Raw genomic sequence first — 11274 nt, 5'->3', positions numbered from 1 at the left:
ACAATGAGATACTAGAACTCAACCAAACACTAGAATAACTAAAGTTAAGAAGCTGAAAAATATCAAGTATCTGTGAGGGTGTATAAAACTTTCACACTTCGAAAGTGGGGATGCAAGATGGTATAGCCACTTTGGAAAACAGTTTGCTGGTTTCTTCCAATGTTTGAAAGGAAATATACCATTCAACAGCAGTTTTCTTTCTAGATGTGGGTAAACAAAATGTGTTTACATCGTACAATGCAGAACTACTCAGCAATATAAATAACCAATACACCCTATAGCTGGTATTCTGCAGAAAAGACAAAGTTCCCCAACACCTCTTGATCCACTGTCCCTGGGGACCAGAGTGCATGTGCAGAGACCTGCCTACAGATGCCCAGGTGTCCTTCCTATTAGAATGACACACCTTCCTTTCCTGGAGTTCCTAGGAAGGGATGTGTCTGCTTCCTTTTTCAATTTAGTGTCCTTTACTAACGATGTTGGTTTTCTCGTCTTGGTTTATAATGTTCAGACTCATGGTTCTGAGCTCATTTATTTCTTACTCTTGAAGAAACCCCCTCCCTGCAAGTTGTTTTTGGATGGGCTAGTGGTGAAAAGGGGCCCTCTTATCCATCTCCCTACACACAGGCTTCTTGGATCCTAGAGGTGAAGAAGATACACATATATTCCTAATGCTGTTGGGCTGTGAGTGCAGAGAATGAAAACTACACAAGACTGTTAATTCAGATTAAATAATTTTTGAGCCGGAGCTCACACACCAAATCCAACACTGTAGTTTCCTGGTCAGGCATAGGCTTGTCATTGCCTGAGCCAGGTTAGACAGCAAGGCTGCACTTCCAGCATTGCACCCTGGACTTCTTGGGGTGGGATAAAGTGAAAAAGAGGTGTCTTGAGATTTGTGGTGTCCCAGAGGAGGATCATGCTGGACTGTTCTGGGATAAAGATGCAGGTAATATTAGGACTGAGAAATCACATGACAGCAAAATCACCAGTAATGATCGGGAGCTGCTTATCACTGGAAATGGGTCACGGAACTAGTATTGAGCACACACTCTGTAATGTTTCTTTAAAAAGTTATCTTTACCCACCTCTTTGTTTTCAGTGGGTATGGGGCAAACGCTGGCTACTCTGACCAGAAGCAGACTGAAAAACACCATCTTACCTCTTGCATCCTTTCTTACATTATTCTTAATCTAATCACATAGAAAGAAACAGGAATGATTTTGCTGACATGTTCTTCTAGAGCTCACTCAGGTTCTCCTGTCCCCAAGGCAGCACAGTAAGATCTAGACAGAACCCAGCAGCTGCCCCTGGCTGTAACATTTGTGAAGCAATGTGCAGTCCAATAAAACCCTCATTACAAAAACAGAAGGCCCCAGGGCCATGACCAATTGATGTAGGAACCTGCCCGAGGTGGTCAAAGAATCAGTCAGTTGGCAGGGTGAGCTTGAGAAGTAGTCCCGGTACTCTTTCCAGATTTTCATTCTCTTACAGGACTAAATCTATACTATATGGGGATTTCAATGTGTGCAGATGAAAGTACTTGTCATACCATGAGAGAACATGTCCAAGTGGCTGTTCACAAAGAACTTTTGACTGTGGACACTGTGTGCAAAATGTTTTTTGTGTATATTTGTGTTTTCTTATAAAGGCTCTAATGCTTTCATCAGATAAAAAGCAGTTCTGAGTGACTTAGACTAGATTAGTTGGTAGGTCTTTTACAACAGTAAAATTCTATAGGAACAAGATGAAAAAAACCACACATACACACAAACAATTTGCTATTCAATAAGTGATTACAGATGTTTTAATATTATCTATTTCTGTCTATTTCATGGAGGCAGGATAAAAGAAGCAAGAATAGTAACCAGGAAAAAAAAGATAATAAAAAGCTGAACATACACAAAAGCCATTCACACAATAAGAACTGGAAATATATTCAAATAATTGCAAGCCTATAAGAAACGGTATAAAATAAATTACTTGTTTATTTTTTTGTCTGTAGATTTAATATATATTATTTGTTTTAACCCCCAATTTGATTTATGAAAAATTAAGACCAACTTTAGGAAGCTTCAATATTCACTTTTATTATTTATTAAAAAAAATTAAGGTATCAGAGTGCATATGGTGTACTGTGATTCCGGTTTTGCACATTTATTCATGTGTTTTACATTATTTCAACTTTAATAAACATACCACGTGTGTATCTTTACAATACCTGATAAAGAGTCAGCTGTCTGGCACTTATACACGCATTATTAATTCATTCTGATACTGTGTACTTCAAGGATGTAAAAAATGACTTGCCTATCATAACCACAAGTTGAAAATTTATTGAAACAGTTATGTTCTAGCAAATGCTACACATTTGTGAAGGTTTTATTTTTTTTCCCTTAATTGACTGTAAACATTTGCCAAAAAAAAAAAAAAAAAAAACCTGGAAATGAGGTTTTGTTAATTTTTAGTCCAATAAATAATTTTAGCTACGCTCAATGTAGCTTTTTTAAGGCCTTTATACAATTGAAAAAAATTAAAGTTGAGCGTGTTAAAACCCTGTTCATTTATAAAATAAAAAATAGAATTTTACAGGTTTGCTTTAAAAGTTGCTGTTCTGAACCTATCATGCATGTAAGAAGCTGTGACCCAACTCAAAGTGCTCGGGGTTGGCAGCAAGGTTTATCCTCTCCTGCCAGCCATCTGAGGCATTAAGAAAACACCATGATGTCAGAGTCTACATTTACATGTATTAAGCCACACGCCAGTGAATTCTCTGATAAATACACATTGTTTTAATGATCAGTATTGATAGTGGATGAAAACATGCATTAGACTAAAAATGCCACAAATTTGTTCTTATATCCATTCACTATAAAACTTTCCTTTTCAAAATTTAAAGTCTTGGTTCTTATTTTAGAATACACAATAGTCAGGAGGATACATGATGGGGAGCCAGTTTTCAGTAAAAGATGCACAATGGGTCCATCCAAGTAATTTCATCAGCTACAATAAAACACAATTAATATATTACTAAGAGATGACAGATTTCCAAGCTCAATATTTAGGGTGAATTATCCATCAACTATTTAGCAACAGTAAAGTAACAGCAGACAGAATCTTCCTTCTTTCCATCAACCAACCCTAAGTCCACCACCCATTGACCTTCTTTCTTCCCTAGTACCCAGCTTTCTTATCAACCAACCAACTTTCCACCAACTGGCCCTCCCTCCCACGTGACCATGACTGCTACAACCTTCCTTCTTTCCTCTTATCAACCTTGCCATAGTCCCTTCTGTCCAGCCTAACTTCCTTACCTTGCTACTACCACCCTAACCTCCTTTCGCTCATTTGTTCTGGGTGCCTGCTGTTAGGTAGGACACTGTTCTAGGCACCGAGATGATAGCTAACTAAACCAACTCTCCACCTTCAGGAAACAGGATCCATCAGGAAAAACAAATAAGCAAGTATGAAGTTACTGATCTGGTATACAATGAAAACAAATGATACACCACAGGGTACAGCTGGGAAGCTAGATGGGCAAGTATGGATCTCTGAGGAGGTGGCGTGTAAGATGAAATTTTCTCTAAGAGTTTGGGTATGAACTTTCCATATAGACACTACGGCAGTGTTCAGGGCCTTCAGTGGGAAGGGTGTGGTTGTTTGCAGCCACTGTGGAGAGTTTGGGTGTGGCAGAAACAGTGAAGAGGAAGTGTGGTGTGGACATGGTTGGAGAAAAGCAGGCAAGAACCCATGGGCTACAGGGAGGGGTTGGATTTACTCTAATGTGACAGAGATGCCTAGTAGGCATCAAAAGACATCTTTCTGGCTGTTGGGTGTAGAACAGACAGTAGTGGGGCAGAGTTGAGGGGAGACACATTAGGAAATAATGCCCAATGTCAATCTCTGGAAGCGCCACTGGCTTTCACATTTGTATAATATAGCTCACAAATTATATTCTATGATGAAAACCACACTAGACATAATAACAACTAGCTCCAGAAAAAGTTCTCTTACCCAAGTAAAAGATCTGAAGAACCTACTTTAAACTGTCTTACAATTTGGACTCACTGGCTAATGCACGCTTGTATACAGAAAAAGTTCCAAGGGTAAACATAATCTACAGCTCACTGTGCCAAACAATTCTGCAGAAACCTACTGATCCATTTTACATCCAAATTTAGCTTTATATACAAATATAAGTGCCCTACACTAGATCCTGAGCTGCATCTGGCGCCACCAAAACTCCCTGCTGTCATATATCATTCAGGCATAAAACAATTATGCATTCAAAGACAATTGCAGGAATAATTTCTGCAAAATTCCATAAGTTTTTTTATATTAACTTGTATAGAAAGCTCAACTATAGAGTTTCTCTTATACAACGTGATACATGGTAAAATAATTAACAAAAGTGGCCTAGGATCTCAAGTGAAGAAAATCAAATACAAGCTCTGAGTTCAATCATTTTAGGACTGTGGTATTAAAAGAAAGTTAAAGGAGTCAAAAGTTTAGTTAAAAGAAAGTTTTCTTCATAAAGGAAAATTCTGTCTTCTAATTACATAAAACAATGCATTTTTTTCTTGTTGAAAAGATCTGGAGCTAATACAAGTTTCTCCCCCGGCCCACAGAAGTGAAGAATGTTTTTAGAATTTAAATAGTTTAATGAGGTCTCTTATACACATTACATTAATTAAAGTAATAACTGGTCATGATAACATCAGTATTGCTATGTCACTGCCATAAGCCCTTTAAAAGTCTCTCGTCACTGTGCAATACTGAAGTGACACTTAAAAAAAAGACAATTTTAACATCACTTACTTGAATACAATTTTTCCAGTTTTCTTTTGTTGGTTTTTCTTCCACAAGTTTAGTTGCAAATTTAAGGCCTCTCCCATACATTTTATTTACTAATGCATGCTTGTATGCAAATGTCAAAACCTATGACATAGAACAAGATAAAGGTTATCTATGAAATGGTTACATTTTAAAGCATGTAACTTTAATAATAGAAGAATTAAGGCTTTAACAGAAGTGTAAGTAAAATCAATGTGTTACATCAAACACATTTTTAAAAACTTTAAAAAACAAATAGTGTCTTTGAAAGGACTGAGGAATTCCATAGATGAGGTAATTTATTTTGGGGAAGAAAAACAGTAATATGAGAGGTCACTTGTTGAAATCTACTTTAAAATACCTCTTCATGTAAAAGAAACCAGAGTTAACACAAATAATTGCAAAAACAAAAATTAGGGCAGGTATACAAAAAAATGTAGAGAGACACTATAAATCACTAAAATTGTAAATGAGGATAAGTTCAAAAAAGTTATCAAATTATATATACAGGTCCCTTTTGTACAAGTTTTGTACCTTTAATTATTACATTTGTCAAATCTACTTGTAATAATTTATTTACATTTTGGACTCCATTTTAGAATGTAGAGAATGTCCTCAAAGAAAGGACTCCTGTCACACTGATTTGTATTCTGGAGCCAAGCAAGTGTTTAACAACCGAGCCGCAAATGTAGTGAACAGACTAGTCATGGAATGCATAGGCAGCATTATCCCTAAGGGTCTTATTGTTAGGTCCACCAAGTGTTCACAGGCTCTGCTACATTCCCTAACAGACAGGGCCCAGGTTCTTGTTCATTTTAGCTTCCAGCTGTCTTGGCACACAGCAGAACTTCAATAACTGTTAATAACAATAGGAAACTTGTTGGGGACCTTCCATCTACTTAATACCGTTCATAACACCCTAGGGTAGGTACTGTCCCTGTCCTCATTCAATAGACAAAAAAACCGAGGTATCAAAATTAGTAATTTGCCTAAATTCACAAACTAAAAAATGGTAGAGAGGCAGAAGTCTAACTCCAGGGATGGAGTTTAAGATCTAAGTTCTTAACTTCTGTGCAATTTTGACTCTACGTTTCCTGAACGAGACTGAGTACCCTTCTATAAATCTATTCTGTACTGTGGAAGGAAATCCGAAGCGTATAGAAAAAATTTTTTCCTACTTTCAGGGTTCTTTGGTGCAAGTTACCATAGTTAATTCTGAGATCAAGCTGCTGACAACTAAAATAAAGAGATGGTCTGTGCTGGGTGAGGAAAATTCTGCTGCTTTACTTTGTGCCTTCATCGCTACAGCAAGGAAGACTGACAGAAACTTGTAGTTGTATAATCTCTTCTCTCCTCTCTCTGCAGTACTGGGGTGCTTTACCACTGTGCTACATCCCCAGTCCTTTTGATTTTTTTGATAGGGTCTTGCTAAACTGCTGAGACTGGCCTCGAACTTTGGATCCTCCTGCCTCAAACTCTTGAGTAGCTGGGATTAAAGGAGTGTACTGCATCTGGCTTAGTAGTTATATAATCTCTATTGTCGGAATTATAGCAGAGAGCTGAAGGGGACTGAAAACATTTTAATAACTAAAATCTAAAAAAGTTCATCAATGTTACATTTTTTCAAAAAAGGGTTCAGAACAGAGTAGCTTCCAATTAAAATAATTATTTAGAAGTTAGGGGGTTTTGAGGAAAATACTATCTAAGCAATCAGTAAAACCGCCCCTCAATACACACATTAGCGCATCAACAAGGTGAGGAGGCCTGAAGATGTTTCTAGAAGACTTCTCTGATTTACCTTCATACATAACTGGTTTAACTAAAAGACTATTACATGTATTTTCAAATTGCCTTGAGGATCATCATGGTTAAACAGACCCTCTGTAGACGTACAGTAATGGTAAATTTTCAAAACAGGCAGGACAAACATGAGGCACAGGGTCACGGAGTCCTCCTCAGAGCCGAGCTGAGTTCCTTTCATTCTTCCCTTCCTTTTTTGGCAGCAGTGAGGCTCAAGAGAGTTTTGTTAAAACAAGGAGCAGGAGATTACCTTATTGTCAAAAAGGTCAGTCCATTTTGTAGTTTCCCAAAATGTCTCTGACAGAGACTCCAAAGCACACTCTCCTTCGTCTTCCTTTCCTTCTGCATCACCAGCTGCTGCCCCATCGTGAGCCTGCGTGTGAAGAAGGTGGTCCGCCAGGGCACATCCTTTCCTACAAAGGGCATCTACCAGGGTGGACTTCTGTTTGTCCATATCACTGAATAGTAATTAAAAAAATATTTCACAGATTAGCAAAATTTGTTATCATGACCATATTACCTAAAATTAAATTGCATACAGTCTTTTACCTAAGATTTACAATGCAGAACTATTTTAGACTCACATATGTACATTTGTATTTTACATCAAATATGATTCCTTATATCAATAAACACTAAATGAGCCATTGTCACACACAGAGATTAAGCGAATCAGGAAGTTGTGCTTGGGCAAAATAGAATGCCATTAGCAACAGAGCTGAAAGGGCAATCAGCTCTTAACTGATTCTCAGCTACAGAACCCTAGGCCAATTCTCTGTAGTCTCCAGATTTCTTACAAAAAGCCTTTTTTCTTTTTTTGTGGTGAGAGGCAAGCACTCTACCAACTGAGCTATATCCCCAGTCTTCTAGATTTCTTACAAATAGCCATTATTATATCTTCACTTGTGGATATGGACAGGAAGACAGGTTCTTCTAGGCATGAATTTTTATGTACAAATAGAGCAAACATAATGTTTACTCTGAATATGCCACTAACCATCCTAGCATTTAACATATTAATTCATTTAACTCAATTCTGTAAGATATTCATTATCCCCATTTTGTGAAGGAGAAAACTGAAACCCTAAGAGATTGAGAATTTATCCACAGACCTGTAGTGAGGAAGTGGCCAATGTGGAATTCAGGCTAGCAGTCTGCCTCTGCAACATGCGCTCAGTCCCTAGAGTGAACTGCTTTGCTCTGGGGCAGGAACAGTATGCACAGGTGCCTGGGACATACTGACACTCAACAACTATCAAGTGAAACAGGTACCACCTTCCTTCAAGGAAAAGCAAATCTCTAGAATAGAGTGCTGATTTCTGGCATTCTGTCTAACTCATGTCAGATACAAATGAAGACCATGAAGACTGAGAGTGCTGAGCAAATGACCAGGAGGCATGAAGCTGTGGATGCCCTAGGAGTAAGACTGCTCTGAAGGAGCCAGGGTGAAGCGTGTGACACGTGGAAACACCGGGACTAATCTATAAGAATTAGTAGGAAAGACAATTCCCAGCCCAACAGCTCAGGGGCTCCGGGGCTCATCCATTAACCTTGCACACGGAGTCCTGTTAATTCAAGAGGCAACATGGTAGGGCATGGGAAGACTAAGTACCATGAAAACGTTGCTGCTAAAACATTGCCCAAGATAGGTACATTCTGTGGTCCAAAGTCCATCTGGTTCTGTGAGGTCTTACCTAAGAAGCCATTACAATTTTAACACAGTTGCAAAGTAGATAAAATTTGTCTATAAGACGCTTAACAGTTTAGCACTAAGGGTTTCAAAGCTTTAAAGAACCACATTCACTCACTTTTTGTGGAAACATATCTGAGAGCTGCTTGGTCACTCCGGACTTAAGAACAACAGGATTTATGAGTTGACTTTGGTGGCATCTACACGGCTCTCATTTACTGAGTGACCCTCTTTCTCCCACCTTTCAGATGCCCTCTCTGCAGTCTTTCATTTATGTTTTATGACAACCTGGGAGTCAGGCACAACTATTAGTTCCCTTTGTGAGAAGAAGGAGCACTGAGGAACAGAGCTGGATGGCATGGCGGGCTTCGTCACTCTCACTGTGACTGGCCAATCCTGACTGCTCAGAAAAGGGCTGGAAGGATGCAGAAGGCAAGCTGGGGGCAATCTGGGTGCTCTGAACTTGCCAAACCTGGAATAAATCACCTGCAAGGTGCCTTTCTATTTCAGCATCCTCTGACTCAGTCGTCTAATTTCCACACATCTGGAATATTCTGTTCCTATACTCTTGTCCCTTAGTAACAAATTGCTCAGACAGAATGCTCCTGTTAATTCCTAGGGCTTTCCCCACTCAGGAAAGGCAGCTTTCTCTTCTGTAGGCTTCTGTATCTTAAAATGCCGATTATATTTCATCTTTACATTCTTTAGATGTTAAGTTTTCTTAAAGTAATGTACCTTGTTCATTTTTTAAGTTCTCCCCAGTGAAGTCTTACATACAGTATTTGCTCAATAAACACCTTTTGAATCAGATCTAGTTAAGTATCCATGAACTGATCTCACTACATTTTAAGTAAATCCTAAATTTAACTTTAATGATTAAGTAAGTGGTCTAAATGTAACTAAAAGTTGGTATCAGATGACATACAAAAAAGCCAGTATCATTTTGAGGACTGTAAAATGGCCATTGTATTATTTTTCATGAGTGACTGAAGTGAAAACAATTTTGCATGAAAATGAGAAATCAATGACTAATAAGTCTGCTGCTATCTGCTAACAGGTAATACCCCAAAGGGAAAAAATAACCATTTCCTGATAGGATCTCCTCAAAAGCAACTTATCTTAAACATTGCCACTTCAAGTTTTCAAATAAAAGTATTCTACTCTAAGTCAACCTGTTCAGAGTCCAAAGAAAGGTCCCAGGAAATGGACAAACTGATCCAATGTTGTCAGAAATCTTAAAGCCAGCTTAATTCAGCATTTTAGTGCATTTTGGCTCTTTTCTAGATTTGTCAAAGTTTATTTCAAAGCCCTGACAGGTATGCTGTTTAACAGCAAGCACTCTATGATTACCACTATATCCGTCAATAGTTTTGTTAAGAGTTCAGGGTTCAGCACTCTCCAAAGGGCAGAAGCTGAAGAAAACACTTGAGATGAAAACAGTGGGGAAGAATACATTTCTGGCTCACTGTAACCTGGAACTGAGTTTCCTCCATGGATAAAATTTGAACAACACAGGCAAAATATCAGGAGAGAAAAATGGACCTTAATATTTACTGAAATATCAATATGAGTCAGAGGTGTTGTTTCACATACACTTGAATGTGGGGGAAATTATAGCATTTTCACAAAGTAACTGATGCTAGATAGAAGGCGTAGGAGACAGCTGACATCAGGGGCCATGATGAGGTTGATCGGGGAAGGTGCAGAATGGGCCTGTGACCCCTGGGGTTCTGGGAAGGCAGGTGTAACGTGATTAAGGCAGACTCCTGCAGTGGGATGGAACACTGACTGGTGTGAAGGAAGGAGAACTGCAGTGTAGACTGGTCGTGCACAGCCAGGAGCCACGCGGGAACAGGAGCCAGTGCTGAGGCCAGGCTAGGTCCGGCCATGCCTGAGTGCAGCTTGCAGGGGAGGGAGGACAGGGTGCAGTGCCAGGCTGGATGATCAGCCCTGTGGAAGGGAGTCTCATCCTGGAGGCAGAAAGGAAGGTGGCGAGGGTAGGTGCAGCAGGGAGTGGAAAAGGAGCCACGTGCGCTCCACAAGACAGGGCAGGTACATGTGGAGAAATGAAAGGCACGACTGGTCACAAACGCTGGCTTTCCCACTTCCAGAATGGCTCCTTGGCCACGTCCTCTTAACCTCCCTGAGCACCACTTTCTCCCCTATGAGACTGGGATGAAAATGTCCTACTTCACAGGTTGTTTGGAAGACTCACTACAAATGAGGTAATACATTTCAAAGCCCTAAACAGTCCAGTACACGTTGGCACTTAAAAAACAGTTAATTATTGTAATAATTAATAATATTGACAAAAGGGCAAGTTTATAAAAATTTCTTATTTGGAAAATATGAGAGGGCAGTAACAATGGCCAAATGGCCAGTGTTTTTTAATAAATTTAATTCCACTTGAAAATTACTGCTTATAAGATATTCATAAGATCTTATAATGTCAATATGAACAAGGTGGCAAGAGTTAAAGCAATTTCCAATTCCAAATACTTTAGAAAAAAGTACTGAATAAAGCAAATTGAATTTTTAAGGAAAATCATTTAAGGTAGCTGAAGCAATTTAGGTTATTACTTATAATAACTAAAGGAATGAGGATATTTTTACCCTTGCAAGTTAATGACACCCAATGTTGAAAATAAATCAGTGACAGGAAAACCGGATGCAGGTGAACTACAATGTGATAGTGAGAATTCACAGAAGGGTGGGCCAGGCATGGTGGTACATTCCTGTAATCCCAGTGACTCAGGAGGCTGAGGCCGGAGGATTACAAGTTGCAGGCCAGCGTCAGCAACCGAGAAAGACCCTGTCTCAGAAAAGGGACAAGGATGAAAGTCAGCGGAAGAGCACTTGCAAAGTTCTGGGCTCAATCCTTAGCACCACCAAAAAAAAAAAAAAGAAGAAGAAAGTTCACAGAAGGGTATAAGAGACCAAACATGGAACAC

At 39.1% G+C, this 11274-nt stretch overlaps 1 protein-coding gene across 4 annotated transcripts in view; it reads right to left on the bottom strand.

Annotated features, from left to right (window-relative positions):
* Positions 1–2064: 2064 nt before the first annotated feature.
* Tpp2 (tripeptidyl peptidase 2) overlaps positions 2065–11274 on the bottom strand; it is a 67178-nt gene continuing 57968 nt past the window's right edge. For 2 of the 4 annotated variants that reach the window (XM_027938847.2, XM_027938848.2), the window contains 3 exons: positions 6884–7091; positions 4819–4938; positions 2065–3003 (listed from right to left, as the gene is read on the bottom strand). In XM_027938847.2, coding sequence (XP_027794648.1) covers positions 2914–3003; positions 4819–4938; positions 6884–7091 — 418 coding nt within the window. In that variant the 3' untranslated portion in view covers positions 2065–2913. The other 2 variants (XM_027938849.2, XM_071611628.1) reach the window with 2 other exon arrangements.

Source organism: Marmota flaviventris, chromosome 4 (genome assembly GCF_047511675.1).
Source record: "Marmota flaviventris isolate mMarFla1 chromosome 4, mMarFla1.hap1, whole genome shotgun sequence".
In the NCBI taxonomy this organism is placed as follows: domain Eukaryota; kingdom Metazoa; phylum Chordata; class Mammalia; order Rodentia; family Sciuridae; genus Marmota; species Marmota flaviventris.
This window is presented reverse-complemented; position numbering and strand designations above follow the sequence as displayed.